The sequence below is a fragment of the Sorex fumeus genome, unplaced genomic scaffold (genome assembly GCF_029834395.1).
Source record: "Sorex fumeus unplaced genomic scaffold, SorFum_2.1 ptg000007l, whole genome shotgun sequence".
NCBI lineage: Eukaryota > Metazoa > Chordata > Mammalia > Eulipotyphla > Soricidae > Sorex > Sorex fumeus.
Genome location: NW_026606064.1, coordinates 7,552,796 through 7,572,308, shown reverse-complemented (window position 1 = coordinate 7,572,308; position 19,513 = coordinate 7,552,796). Strand labels below are relative to the sequence as shown.

Here is a 19,513-nt window from a genome sequence, read left to right as displayed (position 1 = left end):
CACTTCCATTTCTTAATAGCTTATTCTGTAAATTGTAGCCTATGGAAGTACCATCTCTCCCTTGTGTTTGACATGGATTCATCATCTCAAGGGTGGTTGTATGCTGAGCAGAATCTCCTTGTTGAAATGTTCCTGATTCAGCTCTTCCACCTCTGCGTATCAACATATTGAGCAGGTTCTTCTGGTCCTTACTGATATCTGTAATAATATCAGAAATAATATAAAGTGTAGGACTTTGAGAAGATAGTAAAATAATGATTGACGGAAGTCATAACATGGAATTACATAGTATAGGCTTCACTGTCACTGTCACTGTCCTCCCGTTATTCATCGATTTGCTCAATCCCAGTAACGTCTCCATTTTTTTGAGACTTGTTGTTACTGTGTTTGGCAGATTCAATATGTCACGGGTAGCTTGCCAGGATTTGCCATGGGGGCGAAATACTCTCGGTAGCTTGTGCTAAATCCTCACCCCAAAAACAATCCACAATTTTTTGTGATCTCATTTCACATCAGGTAACCTCCAATGTTAATTTTCTGCAAACAGTGAAAGCAATTACGGAAGAGCTAGTTGTGGGTGCTTTTGAGCATACAGGCATGAGACATTTAATTATTGTCCATGGTACAGGTTTACAAATATACTCTTTGAAAGAAGCATTAGACCCAAATCCAACTTTTCTGGGTCATGTGTAATTCTATCAAGAAAAGTGAAGATTAAAAAAAACTCAGTCTGTGCCCTCAACAGTAGAATGACCACTGCTGAGGGCAGAATCAGTGAGCTGGAAGATCAGCTGCACCAAGCCAACAGACAACAACAAACAATGGCAAATGACCTTAAAATAGCACTAGTCTGAATCAGAGTCCTAGGAGATGATTCCAAGAGGAACAACACTAGAATCATTGGAGTGAAAGAAGCTCAGGGAAACAATCCCAATGAAAAAGCTACAGTTAAACAAATCATTGTTGAAAAATTCCCAGAGTTGGATAATGCAGTCATTCAGATTCAAGGAGCCTGAAGAGAGCCAGCTAAAGGAAACCCTAGCCAAAACACTCCAAGACATATCAAAGTTAGAATGATCAATGCTGCAGATACAGACACAAGCAGCAAGGTCAAAGAAGGAAATCACATACAAAGGAGCATCCCTTAGATTCACAGCAGACCTATCAGAGGTAACCCTCCACACCCGAAAGCAATGGTGGGATATAGTAAAAAAACTGACTGAAATGAATGTTTCACCAAGAATATTCTATCCGGCTAATTCTCATTCAAACTTAAAGAAATGGTACATTATTTTCTAGACAAACAGCAGCTCAGGAACTTCATAGACTCAAAATCAAAACTAAAAGAAGGGATAAAGGGGCTACTATAAGACAAGACAAACCCTACAAGCATAGCAGACCCTTACAGTGAGATGACACAAAACGCCGTAACAATAATCTCTCTCAACGTCAATGGTCTAAATCACCAATGAAGAGACACAGAGTGGCAAAATGGATTCAGAGACAGAACCCAAGATTCTGCTGCCTCAAAGAATCTCATCGCAACAGTCAGAGCAAAACCAGACTCAAAGTTAAAGGATGGAAAACAATCCTTTAAACAAAGAACTCCCTCAAAAAAGCTGGGGTGGCCATACTAGTATTCTACAACATCAATATCAGATTGAAAATGATTAGAAGAACAGCGAAGGCTATTTTCTATTCATCAAGGGATACGTACAACAGGAAGAAATCACACTCTTACATGTATTCACACCTAATGAGGGACCAGTTAAATACTTAAAACAACTGCTAACAGATTTTATGGAGGACATTGCTAGCAACACAATAGTAGTTGGAGACTTCAAAATTGCCTTATCATCTTTGGATAGATCAACAAGACAAAACTCAGCAAGGAAATATTGGATTTGAAGGAAGAAATAGAAGAGAAAAGGCTTATAGACCTACACAGGGCTTTACACCCACAAAAGAAAGAATACACATTCTTCCCCAGTGCATATGGAACATTTTCCAAAATAGACCATTTGCTAGGACACAAAACATACCTCAATAGAATCAGGAAGATAGAAATAGTATCAGCAATCTTTTCAGACCACGATGTACTGAGAATAGAAGTTAATCACACAGACCCAGAAAACCAAATCAAACACCCTGAAATTAACAACTCAATGTTGAACAATGAGTGGGTCACGAAGCAAGCCAAGGATGAAATCAAAAGATACTGAAAGCAAATGAGAATGAATATACAAGCTACCATAACCTATGGGATGCACCTAAAGCCATGTTAGGGGGAAAATTTATAGCTCTGCAAGCATTTCTCAAGAAGGAAGAAAGGGCTCACATAAAAAACTTGACCTCACAGCTCAAGATCTTAGAAAAGGACCAAGAAAAGGAGCCCAAATTAGGCAGAAGGAAAGAGATCATAAAAGTTAGAGCATAAATCAACAACATGAAAACTAAAAATGGAAACTAACCATCCGAAAGATCAATGAAACCAAGAGCTGGTTCTTCGAGAAAATAAATAAGATAGATAAACCATTAGCAACACTCAAAAAGAAAGAGAGAGAGAGAACGCTAATAAACCAAATAAGAAATGAGAAGGTGGATATCACAACAGAAACCAAAGTAATTCAAAGGTTCATCAGAGACTACTTTGAAAGTCTGTATGCCATGAATCAAGAGAACTGAGAAGAAATGAATAAATTCTTGGATTCCTATAATCTCCCAAGGCTGAATCAAGAAGATTTAGAGTACCTGAATAGACCTATTAACATCAAGGATATTGAAACTGTAATCAAAAGTCTTCCCAAAAACAAAAGCCCAGGTCCAGATGGATTCACTAGCGAATTCTTCCAAACATTTAAAGAGGACCTATTGCCAGTTCTTCTCAAGCTTTTTCAGGAAATTGAATAAACAGAGACTCTCCCAAACAGTTTCTATGAAGCCCATATCTCTCTAATACCAAAAGGAAACAAAGACACCACAAGAAAAGAAAACTACAGGCCAATATCCCTGATGAACATAGATGTGAAGATTCTCAACAAAAATACTAGCAAATAGAATTCAACAACTCATCAAAAAGATCATACACCATGACTGGGCCTCCTCCACCCAAATCCTCTATATTCTGGTATAGACATTACACCCACCAACTGCCCCCCTGCACCGTGAAATCCCATCAATGGCCAACACCCAGAGACTATAAAACCCAGCTCCTGGAAGAGAACAGCGCAAAGCCTCCTGCCTCCCCACCAGACTGTCCTCACTGGGGCTCCTCGGAGGAGGGTGGGTTGAGTTTCCTGCCCCACCCCAAGCAGATTTCCGGCAGCTAAAGACCTCCGGTTCCAGCCAGTGATAGTGATACCATGGCTAAGTGGGATTCATCCCGGGGATGCAAGGATGGTTTAACATTCGGAAATCAATCAACATAATCATCATATCAACAAAAGAAAAGATAAAACCATATGATCATATCAATAGATGCAGAGAAAGTATTTGCAAGATTCAACACCCATCTATGATGAAAACCCTCGCCAAAAGGGATATTGAGGGGACTTTCCTCACTATAGTTAAAACCATCTATCACAAGCCTACAGCAAACATCATCCTCAATGGGGAAAAACTGAGAGCCTTCCCTCTAAGATCAGGGACTAGTCAAGAATGCCTACTCTCTGCACTGCTGTACAATATAGTTCTGGAAATACTTGCAATAGTGGTTAGGCAAGAAAAAGATATTCAGGGCATCCAGGTAGGAAAGGAAGAAATCAAGCTCTCACTATTAGCAGTTAATATGAAACTATACTTAGAGAACACTAAAACCTCTACCAAGAAACTCCTAGAAACAATAGACTTCTATAATAAAGTTGCAGGCTATGAAATCAATACCCAAAAGTCCATGGCTTTCCTATACGCAAATAGTGAGAGAGAAAAAAAGTGACATAAAAAAAACAAACCTGTTCACAATTGTGCCCCAGAAAATCAAGTACCTAGGAATCAGCTTAACTAAGGAAGTAAAGAACCTGTACAAATAAAACTACAAAATGCTACTTCAGGAAATAAAAGAGGACACGAGAAAATGAAAAGCTATCCCCTGCTCATGGATTGGGAGAATTAACATTCTCAAGATGACAATACTTCCCAAAGCATTGTACAAGTTCAATGCGATCCCTACAATGATATCCATGACATTATTCAAAGAAATGGAGCAAACACTCCTGAAATTCATATGGAACAACAATCTCCCATGAATAGCTAAAGCAATTCTTGGGGAAAATGGGAGCAATGAAATTCTCTAAATTCAAACTCCACAAAAAAGCAGTAATAATAAAAACGACATGATACTGGAACAAAGGCAGAACTGCAAACCAATGGAACAGGGTTGAATATACTGACATCTCCCCCAAACATGATCATCTAATCTTTGACAAGGGAGCACGAAATGTGAACTGGAGCAAGGAAAGCCTCTTTATCAAATTGTGCTGGCAAAACTGAACAGCTACATGCAAAAATATGGGTTCAGATCTCTGCCTAACACCGTGTACAAAAGTAAGATCAAAATGGATCAAAGACCTCAACATCAGACTGGAATCCATAAGGTACATTGAAGAAAAAGTTGGCAAAACCCTCCATGACATTGAAGTTAATGATATCTTCAAAGATGTCATGCCACTGGGCAGGTAAGTGAAAACAGAGATAGACATATGGGACTATCTTAAACTGAGAAGCTTCTGCATCTCCAAAGAAACAGTGACCAAAATACAAAGACAATCTACAGAATGGGATAGGATATTCGCCTAATACCCATCCTACAAGGGGTTGATATCAAGGATATACAAAGTACTGGTTGAACTCCACAAGAATTAAACATACAACCCCATCAAAAAAAGGGGCGACGAAATGAACAAAAATTTTCTCAAAGAAGAAATCTGAATGGCAAAAAGGCACATGAGGAAATGCTCTACATCATTGATCATCAGGGAGATGCAGATCAAAACAACAATGTCACACCACAGACACTGGCCCACACCCAAAAGAACAAAAGTTACTGGTGTTGGTGTGGATGTGGTGAGAAAGGGACCCTCCTTCACTGCTGGTGGGAATGCCAACTGGTTCAGCCCTTTTGGAAAACAGTATGGACAATTCTCAAAAAATTAGAAATTGAGCTCCCATTTGACCCAGCAATACCACTCCTGGGAATATATCCCAGAGAGGCAAAAAAATATAGTCAAAGTGACATCTGCACTTGTTTGTTCATTGCAGCACTCTTTACAATAGCCAGAATCTGGAAAAAACCTGAGTGCCCGAGAACAGATGACTGGTTAAAGAAACTTTGGTACATCTACACAATGGAGTACTATGTAGCTGTTAGAAAAGAAGAAGTCATAAAATTTACTTACAAGTAGTACTACATGGAAAGTATCATTCTAAGCGAAATGAGTCAGAAAGAGAGGAACAGATATAGAAAGATTGCATTCATCTGGGGAACAAAAAGGAACAAAATAGGAGACTAACACCCAAGAATAACTGAGATAAGTACCAGGAGGTTCACTCCATGGCTTGGAGGCCAGCCGCACATGCTAGGGGAAAAGGCAGCTCAGATAGAGAAGGGAGCACCAAATAAAGGGTGTTGGGAGTATCCTCTCAGGATTGGAGATGCATGCTAAAAGTAGACTATAGAACAAACATGATTGGCACTCAGTGCCTCTTTTGCAAATCACAGCACCCAAAAGGAGAGAGAGAACCAAGGGAATGTCCTGCCAGAGATGCAGTGTGGATGGGCGGGGGGATTGGGAGTGGGAGAGATACTGGGATCAGTGGTGGTGGAGATTGGCACTGGAGGAGTGATGGGTACTTGATCATTGTATAACTGAAACCCAAGCACAAAAATTTGTAAATCTACAACTGTACTTCATGGTGTTTCACTTGCCTAGCAAACTACCGAGAATATCTCACCCTCATGGCAAAGCCTGGCAAACTACCCGTTTCATATTCAATATGCCAAACACAGTAACAGCAAGTTTCAAATTGCAGACGTTACTGTGCCCACTCGAGCAAATCGATGAACAATGGGAGGACAGTGATTAATAAAAATTAAAAAAAAAGAAGAAGATGGAAATCTTGACAAATATATGCGAAAAATCAAATACCATAAAATTGTAATCTGCAGGAATTTAATATTCTACAAAAGTGGAGTTATCTCTGGGATGCAAAATCAATTAATATCAAAATGTTCATTGATATAAAGTTTTTATATATATTTATATGCTAATGGAGGGGATGGACAGATAGCACAGTTGGTAGGGCATTTGCCTTGCTCACGGTCAAACTGGTCGACCCAGATTCGATTCCTCCGCCCCTCTCGGAGAACCTGGCAAGCTACGGAGGGTATCTTGCCCGCATGACAAGGCCTGGCAAGCTCCCTGTGATGTATTTGACATGCAAAACACCATAAAAAGTGTCATAATGGAGGGCAGTGACAGTGACAGTGAGGCTAATAGAGAAAAGTCACTACTTTTTTGCTTTTTGGGTAACACCTAGTGAGGCACAGGGCTTAAGCCTAGCTCTGCCCTCAGAAAGTACTCTGGCAGTGCTCAAAGGGACTATATGGGATGCTGAATATCAAACCCAGGTCGGCTGCGTGCAAGGCAAATGCCCTACCCACTATTGCTCCAGCTCCAGAAAAGTCATTTGGTATTTCAATATGCTGCACTGTATTTTATTCAAGTATCAATTCCTATATAATTTTAAAAGGCCAACCACATCTTAGAAGACTTTCTTAGCTGTAATTTTTCTGTGCCCTATGAGAATGAGCAATATTTCATTTCAGTATACAACAATTTTCTCAAGGGTTTCATTATTAAATGTCAGATCTCTTCCGATTTTCAACTAATTTCATTATCTTCCCACCATCACGTAGAATAAATAAAATGGTTGGTGGTACTTATTTTGCTGGGAAGTCTTTTTTACTAACCTAAAATTTACATCAAGCAGTTGCTCTAAGAATAGACACATAAACCCTGACATTTGCACATCTGAGAAGAAGTTTTTTGCGAAGCCACCTTAAATTTATTCTTGTGTAAGTCCCAATAGTAGTGATTGGAGGAGAAATGTTTGACTGAGCTAAATAATGGTATACAATGAATGTATCTTCTGCCCCCGCGCCTGGGTGTTCCTCGCCGGGACCCCTTGGAGGGGAGCGGGTTGAGCTTTCCTCCCCGCCCCGACTGGGGCTCTGGCAGCCGAAGACCTCCAGGACCAGCCACCATCATGCTGAGACCACTCTCCGCACACATGAATGTACTGGCAGAGGGACAAAGCCATGCGGGTTCCGGGTCCGAGACCTCCAAGCCTACTCGTATTGGAGTCGAGCATCCTCCACCCAGATCCTCCAAATTCCAGTAGGCGGGGGTCACACCCACCACCTGGCCCCCTGGCGCCGTGTAATCCCATCAGCGGCCAAGACTCAGAGACTATAAAATCCAGATCCCGGACGAGAACAGTGCAGTCTTCTGCCCCGGCACCTGGGTGTTCCTCGCCGGGACCCCTTGGAGGGGAGCGGGTTGAGCTTTCCTCCCCGCCCCCACCGGGGCTCCGGCAGCCGAAGACCTCCAGGACCAGCCACCACCATGCTGAGACCACTCTCCGCACACATGAAGGTACTGGCAGAGGGACAAAGCCACGCGGGTTCCGGGGCCGAGACCTCCAAGCCTACTCGGATTGGAGTCGAGCATCTTCCATCCAGATCCTCCAAATTCCAGTAGGCGGGGGTCACACCCACCACCTGGCCCCCTGGCGCCGTAATCCCATCAGCGGCCAAGACTCAGAGACTATAAAATCCAGATTCCGGAACCGCGCGGCCGCATTTGCGGCCGCGCAACATCTTATCAGAACTTTTTTTTATGACATCTTATTATCTCATTCCTATTTTGGACAAATTTGCAGGCTATTGAATGTAGCCTGCCCACAGGGCAGAGTCTGGCAAACTGCCCGTGGCATACCAAATATGCCAAATACCAGTAACAATGATGGGTCTTATTCTCCTAAAGAGCCTTGAATATAATCTCAGGGCTAGGATGAAAGAGACATTACTGGGGCCTGCTCGAGGCAATCGACGAATAACAGGTTGATGAAATGAAATGAAATGAATGAATGTATCTGAAAATGTTGAAAAGACAGGACTGTTATCCACACTAACTATGATCTGTCATTTCCATCTGAGACCAGAGAACTTAATTTTCTTAAAATCTAGGGAGCCTCACCTATGAACTTCAGCTCTTTGAGTTTCCCAAACCCCAATAACTTCTATTTTAAGGCAGTTGTAATCAGGACGAAAACAATTTCTTTTCTCTCTTCTCTCTCTCCTCCCCCCTTCCCCCTCTTCTCTCTCTCTTCTCTCTCTCTCTCTCTCTGTCTCTGTCTCTCATTACTCAGTGATAGTGGTTACTCCAGGCTCTGCACTCAGGAATCAGTCCTGGTAGTGTATGATTCCAGAGTTCTGTCCAATGGGTGAACATGTAGATGTGATCTGAAAACACTCCTGAAAACGCTTTCCTGGGTAGGTTGACAGGCAATTCACCGAATGACCCCTAGGTGGCGTTTGTATGGGATAGCGCTGAATATGGCATCAAAGGATTTGAAAATAATTTGACCCAGATTGCCTGACAAAAACTAGGTCAGAAATTTCGTTAGAGTAACAGGACAGGGAATGCTGGGTATCCAAGCGGGAGATACCTAATCTGCTTTGTGGATTGTAGAACTGAGAAAGAGAAGGAAAGAAATCGAGGGAGGGAGCAAGAAGAAGGTGACTTGATATATCTACGTATCTAAACCACAGAACCAATAAAAACCAATAACACTGAAAGCAGGAGATCCAAACTACAGTAGCCAAATTAAAAAATGTGCATGGGGATTGGGTGGTGGTTGGAAAAATTGGAAATAACGGTGGTGGGAAAGTGTAATGCTGGTGGGATTGGTGTTGGAATATTGACTGCAATAAACCATCGTGGGAAGATAATGAAATTTGGTGAAACTTTAGCACTGTAGTACTGTCCTCCTATTGTTCATCGATTTGCTCAAGTGGGACCAGTAACGTCTCCATTGTGAAACTTGTTGTTACTGTTTTTGGCATATTAAATACGTCATGGGTAGTTTGCCAGGTTTTACTGTGTGGGCGAGGTACTCTCGTTAGCTTGCTGGGCTCTCTGAGAGGGGCGGAGGAATCAACACCAGGTCGGCCGTGTGCAAGACAAACGCCCTACCCGCTGTGCTATTGCTCCAGCCCATCAGTAAAATAGTAAGACAATAAACTCACAAAGAGTATAGTACGCTAGATAAACCAACAGACTTGGGAGAAGAGAGCAAGTGTCTGAAGAAGAGCAGCAGACTGGCAAATCAATGTTAGCTGCAGTCTAAGCGCCGGGAAGCCAGAACTCCAACAATCCACCAAGAAATCGTCACTACAGAACACGCACAGTAAACACAAGCACTGGAAATGTCATAAGCTCTTGGCAGACAGGCACGGTTCAACACAGCCTAAAACAAGAAGAGTCAAAAGTCTACAAAATAAGTTATTGGACTCTTGCTCCCCACCCCAGGCAGCTGCATATCTTCTGTAACAGTATAGAGAGGTACAACTTTATAAAAATAAAATTTGAAAAAAAGGTATCTGCCAAGGAGATAGGGTTTGGAAGAGACCTGGGGGCATTGGTGGAGGGAAGTTGACACTAGTGGTGGGATTGGTATTGGAATATAGTTGCATAAAACTCAACTATGAATAACTTTAAAAATCATGGTGCTTTTTCATCTGGGGAATATAAAGTAATAGAATAGGACACAAATACCCAAGAATAGTTGAGATAAGTACCAGGAGGTCTGCTCCAAGGCTTGGAAGCTGGCATCACGTGCTGGAGGAAAACACAGCTCAGATAGAGAAGAGAACACCAAGTAAAGGGTGTTTGGAGGACTTCCTTGGGATGCGAGATGCGCGCGCTCAAAGTACACTATAGACTCAACACGATGGTCACTCAATACCTCTATTGCAAACCACAACACCCTAAAGAAGAGAGCAAAAGGGAATGCCCTGCCATAGAGGTGCGGCGGGGTGGGAGAATTGGGGGTGGGTGGGAGGGTTACAAGGTTCATTGGCTGTGGAGTTTAGGCACTGGTGGAGGGATGGGTGCTTGATCATTGTATAACTGAAACCCAAATACAAAAATATGTAAGTCTACAACTTTACCTCATGGTGTTTCACTAATAAAAAGAAATCATGGCTCTTAATAAAACAATATTTTAACCTGAAAATATTTTATAGCTGTCTGGTAAAACTAGAAAGAACTTCTGCATTCTCCTTAATTTAAAAAATATTCAGAGTATCATAGATTAGAAGAAATAAATTCACGCCAATAAAATATACAACTTTTTTTTTTGCTTTTTGGGTCACACCCAGCAATGCACAGGGGTTATGTTTGGCTCTGTTCTCAGGAATTACTCCTGGTGGTGCTCAGGGGGACCGTATGAAAAGCTGGGAATCAAACCCGAACCAGTCGCGTGCAAGGCTTTGCTACCTGCTTTGCTATCACTCCAGCCCACATAGGCGACAAAATAGGAAACTTATTTTTTTTTCAAATTGAATCACTGTGAGATACAAAGCTACAAAGTTGTTTGTGATTGGATTTTGGTCATACTATGTTCGAGCACCCATCCCACCACAGTGTCCTCACCTTCTGTCCTGCCACCTCTTATGGCAGATTGAGGATCTCTCTCTCTCTCTCTCTCTCTCTCTCTCTCTCTCTCTCTCTCTCCTATTTTTGGGCATTATGGTTTGCAATGCAGGTACTGAAAGGTTATCATGTCTGTCCCTTTACCTCCTTTCAGCAATCAGTTCTTGTCCTTCCTTCTCTGTCTTTCTCTGCCCTTCTCTGCCCTTCTGTCCCTCCCCTTGATCCTCTTGTGACAAGCTTCCAGCCATGGACCAATTCTCCTGGCCCTAATTTCTACTGTCCTTGGATATTAGTCTCATGCTATGTATTCTATATCCCACAAATGGGTGTGATCATTCTATGTCTGTCCCTCTTCCTCTCCCTCTGATACATTTCATTCAGCCGGATATTCTCCATGTCTATACATATATAAGAAAATTTCATGACTTTTTTTCCCCTGAGGACTGCATAGTTTACCATAGTGTAGATGGACTATAGTTTATTTCATTTTATTTTATTATTATTATTACTTTTTTGCTTTTTGGGTCAGGCTGGAGTGATAGCACAGTGGGTAGGGCATTTGCCTTGTACACGGCCAACATGGCCAACCCGAGTACAGTTCCTCCACCCCTCTCGGAGAGCCCAGCAAACTACCGAGAGTATCTCACCTGCCCGGCAAAACCTGGCAAGCTACCCGTGATGTATTCGATATGCCAAACACAGTAACAAGTGTCACTATGGAGACGTTACTGGGCCTGCTCCAGGAAATCGATGAACAATGGGAGGACAGTGACAGTGACAGAACTTTTTGGGTCACACCTGGCGATGCTCAGGGGTTACCCCTGACTCTGCACTCAGGAATCACTCCTGGCAGTGCTCAGAGGACCATATGGGATCCTGGGAATCGAACCTGGGTCGGCCGCGTACAAGGCAAACGCCCTACCAGTTGTGCTATCGCTTCAGCCCCATGGACTATTATAGTTTAAAAGAGGGAACTCTTAAGCTAAAAAGAAAATAAATAATAGTATATTCCAGCCTTGCTGTGACATAGGTGTTGAAATTTTTGGATAAAGACTTTAAAGCAGACATTACAGCCATGTTGCCACAGGTAAATAACAAGCAAAGAAATACAAGGTATACAAAGAATACAGTTTGAAAATTAGTGACTGGAAAGATATAATAACTAAAATTAAAATTTATGATTTCTCAAATGGCACAATAGAAAATGTGTGAGTCAATAAATTGAAGATAACTTAAAGACAATTTTCTGGGTGCAAAGTATTCAAGAATATTATTGTTGAATCATGGGAATGAAAAACTTTATTTGATACTTTTGACCATGGGTTCATTAAAGTAGTAAACATGTTTGATGACTGTTAAGGTATAAAGCTTATCTTAATCCAAGTTGAATTTGAACAGTACTCCTTTATCCCCCTATTTTCAGATAATTTAGACATTTCAGAAGATTGCAAAACCATCAAGATTCTAGACACTCTGATCTAAACCTTACTGGGTATGTCAATCCTGTCCATAATGTGTGGATTTGAAGAAAATGGATTCAGAAGGAAAATTGACCCTTGGTGTTCAATCAGCAAATAAGGAAAGTGTGTATACAATATCATTTCGCTGCCCCCCCGCAGATAACTAATTCATTTAAAATATTTATTTTTCTCCAGTTTTTCTTATTTTCTCCCAGAGTTTTTTCATAACATTTTTAACTTCTGCATTTCTGAGGGTATAGATTAAAGGGTTCAGCATAGGAGTTACTACGGTGTAAAACACACTCACAGCCTTATCTATGGGGAAAGAGGTGACAGGCCTTAGGTACAGGAATATGCAGGGAACAAAGAATAAGATGACTACAGTGACATGAGAGGCACAGGTGGATAGAGCTTTGCGACGCCCTTCGGCACTGTGATTCCTCAGGGAACAAAGGATGATGACATAAGATGTCATCAACATGGAAAAAATGAGCAAGCACACTGACCCACTGTTGGCAGCTATCAGGGGCCCTAAGATGTGAGTGTCTGTACAGGCCAGCCTCAGGAGAGGGATTAGATCACACAAAAAATGGTCAATGATGTTGGGGCCACAGAATGGCAACTGCACAATGAACAAAAGCTGGATCGCTGCATGAAGAAACCCTAACATCCAAGCCATTACCACCATGAACTTGCACACAGGACGACTCATGATGGTCATGTAATGCAAGGGCTTACAGATGGCCACATAGCGGTCAAAGGCCATGACCATCAATAAGATAATCTCAGCCCCAGCAAATAAATGTTCTGCAAAGAGCTGAGTCATACAGGCATTGAAGGACACGGTGTTCTTTTCAGAGATCAAGGCCAAGATCATTTTGGGTGTTATGCAAGAAGAGTAGATTCCATCTATCATGGACAAATAAGACAGAAAAAAGTACATGGGAGAATGCAGGGCTGGGCTGAAGAAGATGGTGACTGAGATGAGCAGGTTGCCTGCCAGTGTGATCAAGTAGGCAATTAAAAGCATAGGAAATAGGAGTATCCGTAGTTCTGGATTCTGAGTCAGCCCCAGTAGAATGAATTCAGTGACATTGTTCATCCTTCCCATAGATTCGGCTTGGCTTGTGAGCATGAGATATATCTGGAAAAACCAAAGAATTTCTGAGAGATGGTAATTAAAATTTAGTCATAAAATATTCATTAATTGGTCCCTGGGGTTTTTGGAATTATACCTTTTATGCACCTCTGTTGTTCAGAAGATGATTGTGAAGAGAAAGAGGAGTTAGATTTATCTTTATGTTAATTGAATAGTGGCAATACTAACACCACTAGCCTATCACCACAGTAAATGGAACATGTTGTTATTAAAGTTGACTTACAGTTATAAACATTCATTCTAGTTCTAAAAGTCCTGTAATAGGATTTCTTGGAGCACAGATCTCAAGAACAGTAAACATTTTGGACTTATGTTTATTGGCATGATTGTATAGAGGTATGTGATGTTAATATTCTCTAATAATTTAACTGTTTGCTCGAGCGGGCCCAGTAACGTCTCCAATGGAGATGTTACTGGGCCCGCTCGAGCAAATCGATGATCAACGGGAGGGCCTTTACTTTTACTTTAATAATTTAACTGTTAAAGACCGGATGATTTCATTCATGTGTGGTATATGAAGTTTCCATGTGAAACAAGGTTAGTCTCTCTCTACAGAATTGAGATCACCCAGGAAGAAGGGAAGAGGCTAAGGAGGGTTACTGGCCCTTTGATGGTGGGTATGGAATGGCAACATTGTATTCCTAAGATACTGTTTTCTATTTTTGTAAACCAATGTTACCTCAATTCAAACCAATAAACTGGAGTCTTATATGAAAGTTTTATGCCTTAGTAGCTCTTTATCAGTGATTGTCAGTGATTTGATTCTTTCCTGTCAAACAAATGCACATGCTAACACAGAGACAGCTGCAGATAGAGCATCCTTCATGATGCCAAGGACCTATCCATATAACAGTCCATTAATGAATGTTCACTCCGTGAACAGTGTCTGAGTCTGGCTCAACTTCATTTTCTCTTTCAGGTATACTGTTCACATGTGACTATGAACACATGAGAGGTGCAACATTCCTGAAAATTTCTTAGATAAAATTTCTGGGCATGATTGGTGCAGCCTTTCTGGGAAACAATAAGGATATTCCAAAAAAAAACCTTGAAACTGAGCTTCCATATGATTCAGCAATATCACTCCTGGGAATATTTCCCAGTGGCCCCAAAACCCAATGTAGAAAAGCAATCTGTACTCCTATGTTCATGGTAACAATATTCATAATAGCCAGAATCTGGAAACAACCCAAGTGCCTGAGGACAGATGAGTGGGTCAAGAAACTCTGGTACCGCTATATCACAAAACACTATGCAGATGTTAGGAAAAATGAAATCATGAAATTTGCTTACACATGGGTGGATATGGAGAGTGTCATGATGAGTAAAATGGGTCAGAAGGATTGCACTCATCTGTGGGATGTATCTATCCATATCTATATCTATATATAAATATGGAATAATAACCAAATAATAATAACCAAAGAGTAGAAAAAGAGTCAGGAGGACTTGTTTATGGTTGGAAGCTAGCCACAAAGGGGAAGGAGGAGTGCAGTTGGGACAGAGAAGGAACCACTAAGACAATGATAGTTGGGAATGATCACTCTGGACAACAACTGAGTGCTGAAAGGAGGTAAAGTGATATGCATGATACCCTTTCAGTAGTAGCATTGCAAAACACAGTGCCCAGAAGGAAAATGAGAGAGACAGAGAGAGACAGAGAGAGAGACAGAGAGGGAGACAGAGAGTGTGGTGGGGAGAGAGATAGAGAGTGAGAGAGTGTGAGAGACAGTCTGCTATGGAAACAGGCTGCAGGGACTGGGGTGGTGTGGGGAAGTGGGCAGGAGGGAAACTGGGGACATTGGTGGTGGGCAGTCTGCACTGGTGAAGGGATGAGTATTAGAGCATTGTATGAATGAAAATTATGATGTGTTCTAATTGTATGATTATAAATCTCATAGTTATTCCAATAAAAAGAATTCTGTACAAATGGTCTTTATCACATCTAGAGTAATGTTCTGAAGTATATACTTGAAAGTAATATTTTGGAGTATGTTTTTAAACATATTCTATAAATTAAATTAAAGTAGGTTTCCCAGAATATATCATGTAGAAGACAGAAATTCTTAGGCTATATGAAATAACGCCATTTTCTCTTTGACATACATTTAATAAATTAAGATGAACATTCTATTTCAATACTAATGGGTGTAAATATTGGAGATTCATTAATATATTCATTTTTGAATGACATGTACATAAATTTTCTAGAGTTAGTACATAATGATGTTATAAAATGGATATGATTATTTTCTCTCTCCTTTTCTGATTCCCTGAATCTATGCCAAAACTCATAGCCTTTTTAACTTCTTTGATTTAAGATTATCTTTCTGGCACAAAACCCAGCAACATAAACTCTCAGCTTATAAAAGTGAAGCGGATGGCGTCAGTACTCAGGAAAGAGTTCCGAGTTGTTTTCTCTGTCCATGTTTCCTGTTATGTGGACTATGTAATTAATTATTTTAAATAATTTCTACAAACTTGCAGGCTATCGAATGTAGCCTGCCCACAGGGCAGAGTCTGGCAAACTCCCCGTGGCATACCAAATATGCCAAATACCAGTAACAATGATGGGTCTCATTCTCCTAAATAGCCTTGAATATAATCTCAGGGCTAGGATGAAAGAGACGTTACTGGGGCCTGCTCGAGGCAATCGATGAATAACAGGATGATGAAATGAAATGAAAATGAAAAAATTTCTATGTACAAATGTCAGCTTAAACGAGGTTACAGAAAAGTCATAGGTTACAATACATGTACCATCATTAGAAGCAGAAATCTATAGGATTAACCCACTTAGGCTTATACACAAATTATAATGTTTGGAAGTTCTGAATAGCCAGCATCTTGTTTGATATGATCATGGATATTATTTCCTCTTAATATTTTCATAGAATTGTACCTTAATTATTTTTCAGAGAAAGATTACAGTTAAGTCCGCAGATATAAATGTAAGACAATTTTAGGGAAAAGAAATTGACTAAATTTTATCAGCTTAGATATTGGGGAAGGGATTTAGTTATCACTAACCTGGCTTAGTTTGTGGATGCCACAGTTTTTAGTTTGAGTTCGTTCACGGCTTTCTTTCCCTCCAAGCAGAGACCACAGAGCTGCTGACAATCTCCATGAAGAAAAGGCAGGACACTGGACTTCTTATATCTTCAGACAACTCTTCCAGTTGGGAGCATTTTAATTTATTTTGAGTCTCATTATTTATTGATAACTATTCAGAAAATCCGGTAATTTTTTTTTTAATTTAGAAAACTTCCATTGCTCTAAGATTCTGTCACCAATTCACGTTCTTGTCTTCCTATGAAAATATAAAACACATTTTCCAACTTGATTTTTCTGTTTTCTTACTATGAAACCTGATGCAAATTAAAAGGGAACAAGGAACAATTATGTAAACCAGATAATGCTGGTCTATGGGACTACATGAATAATGTATCAGTGTATCATATCTACTTCATGGGACACTGGTTTTTCAAACTAAGTCTGTCAAAATTTTGTACTCCAAAACCCCTTTCCGAATCCAACTTTAGCTTGGGAGTTGAGCCTCTCAAACAAATATTCAGCTTGTTGGTACATATATCTGCAGTTATTATTTACTTCAAGGACCTTCATTATTTTTTTCATGTTGACTTTAGAGAAGGATTTAAATAGATATTCCCGAAATACAGGGATTGGTTATGCATTGACCTCTCAATTCCTCAGAGGATTGTAATTGGCCTTATTATAATAAGCACCAGCCAGGGTAATTTTCTCCCACTTGGCACACACAAATATCATTAGAGGATATTTTTAGAAATGCAGTTACTTTTCTTTTTTTTAAAAAAATTTTTATTAGTGAAACACCATGAATACAGTTGTAAGCTTACAAATTTTTGTACTTGGGTTTCATTTATATAATGATCGAGTACCCATCCCTCCACCAGTTCCCATTTTCCACCACCACTGATCCCAGTATCCCTCCAACCCCCCATCCCCCCTGTCCAACCCTGCCTCTGTGGCAGGGTATTCCCTTTTGTTCTCTCTCTCCTTTTGGATGCTGTGATTTGCAAAAGAGGCACTGAGTGGCAATAATGTTTGGTCTTAGTCTACTTTCAGCATGCATCTCCAATCCTGGGAGGATCCTCCAAACAACCTTTATTTGGTGCTCCCTCCTCTATCTGAGCTGCCTTTTCCCATAGCATGTGCGGCTGGCCTCCAAGCCATGGAGTAAACATCCTGGTACTTATCTAGGCTACTCTTGGGTGTTAGTCTCCTATTTTGTTACTTTTTGTTCCCCAGATGAATGCAATCTTTCTATGCCTATCCCTCTTTTTCTGACTCACTTTGCTTATCATGATACTTTCCATGTAGTACCACTTGTATGTAAATATCATGACTTCATCTTTTCTAACAGCTACATAGTACTACACTGTGCAGATGTAACAAAGTTTCTTTAACCAGTCATCTGTTCTCGGGCACTCAGGTTTTTTCCAGATTCTGACTTGTAAAGAGTGCTGCAATGAACAAACAAGTGCAGATGTCACTTCAACTATACTTTTTTTGCCTCTTCGGGCTATATTCCCGGGAGTGGTATTGCTGGGTCAAAAGGGAGCTCAATTTCTAATTTTTTGAGTATCGTCCATACTTTTTTCCAAAAGGGCTGAACCAGTCGGCATTCCCACTAGTAGTGAAGTGAAGGAGGGTTCCTTTGATATCTCATTGTTGTTTTGATCTGCATCTCCCTGATGATCAATGATGTAGAGCATTTCCTCATGTGCCTTTTTGACATTCAGATTTCTTCTTTGAGAAAATTTCTGTTCATTTTGTCGCCCCTTTTTTGATGGGGTTGGATGTTTTTTTTTTGTGGAGTTCAAGCAGTACTTTGTATATCCTTGATATCAACCCCTTGTCGGAAGGTTATTGGGCAAATATCCTTTCCCATCCTGTAGACTGTCTTTATATTTCAGTCAGTTTCTTTTGAGGTGCAGAAGCTTCTTAGTTTAAGATAGTCCCATATGTCTATCTCTGTTTTCACTTATTTGGCCAGTGGTGTGAAATCTTTGAAGATATCATTAGCTTCAATGTCATGGAGGGTTTTGCCAACTTTGTCTTCAGTGTACCTTATGGATTCCGGTCTGATGTTGAGGTCTTTTATCCACTCTGATTTTACTTTTGTACATGGTATTAGGCAGAGATCTGAGCCCACTTTTTTTGCATGTAGCCATCCAGTTTTGCCAGCACAGTTTGTTAAGGAGGCCTTCCTTGCTCCACTTCACATTTCGTGCTCCCTTTTCACAGATTAGATGATCATATGTTTGGGGAGAGATGTCAGTATATTGAACCCTGTTCCATTGGTCTGAAGCTCTGCCTTTGTTCCAGTGCCGTTTTAATCATTACTGCTTTGTAGTAGAGGTTGAAGTTAGAGAAGTTGATTGCTCCCACTTTTCCCCCCAAGAATTGCTTTAGCTATTCTTGGGTGCTTATTGTTCCGTAGGAGTTTCAGGAGGGTTTGCTCCATTTCTTTAAATAATATCATGGGCATCTTTATAGACATCGCATTGAATTTGTACAATGCTTTGGGAAGTATTGCCATTTTGGCAATGTTAATTCTCCAGATCCATGAGCAGGGGATATCTTTTTATTTTCTCGTGTCTTCTTTTATTTCCTGAAGTAGTGTTTTGTAGTTTTCTTTGTACAGGTCCTTTACTTCCTTAGTTAAACTGATTCCTAGATACTTGATTTTCTGGGGCACAATTGTGAACGGGATTTTTTTTTCATGTCACTTTTTTCTCTCTCACTATTTGCGTATAGGGAAGCCATGGACTTTTGGGTTTTTATTATATAGCCTGCAGCTTTAGTATACAAGTCTATTGTTTCTAGGAGTTTCTTGATGGAGATTTTAGGGTTCTCTAAGTATAGTATCATATCATCTGCTACTAGTGAGAGCTTGATTTCTTCCTTTTCTACCTGGATGCCGTTAATATCTTTTTCTTGCCTAATCACTTTTGCAAGTACTTCCAGTAATATATTGAACAGCAGTGGAGAGAGTGGGCATCCTTGTCTAGTCCCTGATCTTAGAGGGAAGGTTCTCAGTTTTTCCCCATTGATGATGCTGCTTGCTGTAGGCTTGTGGTATATGGCTTTAACTATATTGAGGAAAGTCCCCTCTATACCCATTTTGGCAAGGA

At 40.5% G+C, this 19,513-nt stretch overlaps 1 protein-coding gene across 1 annotated transcript; it reads right to left on the bottom strand.

The window, feature by feature from the left end:
• Window positions 1-12,356: 12,356 nt before the first annotated feature.
• On the bottom strand, window positions 12,357-18,542 carry LOC130043945 (olfactory receptor 4C45-like). The gene is made up of 2 exons (XM_056136468.1): window positions 18,532-18,542; window positions 12,357-13,278 (listed from the first exon to the last, which is right to left on the bottom strand). The coding sequence occupies exons 1-2, from the start codon at window positions 18,540-18,542 to the stop codon at window positions 12,357-12,359; spliced, it is 933 nt and encodes a 310-aa protein (XP_055992443.1).
• Window positions 18,543-19,513: the final 971 nt, after the last annotated feature.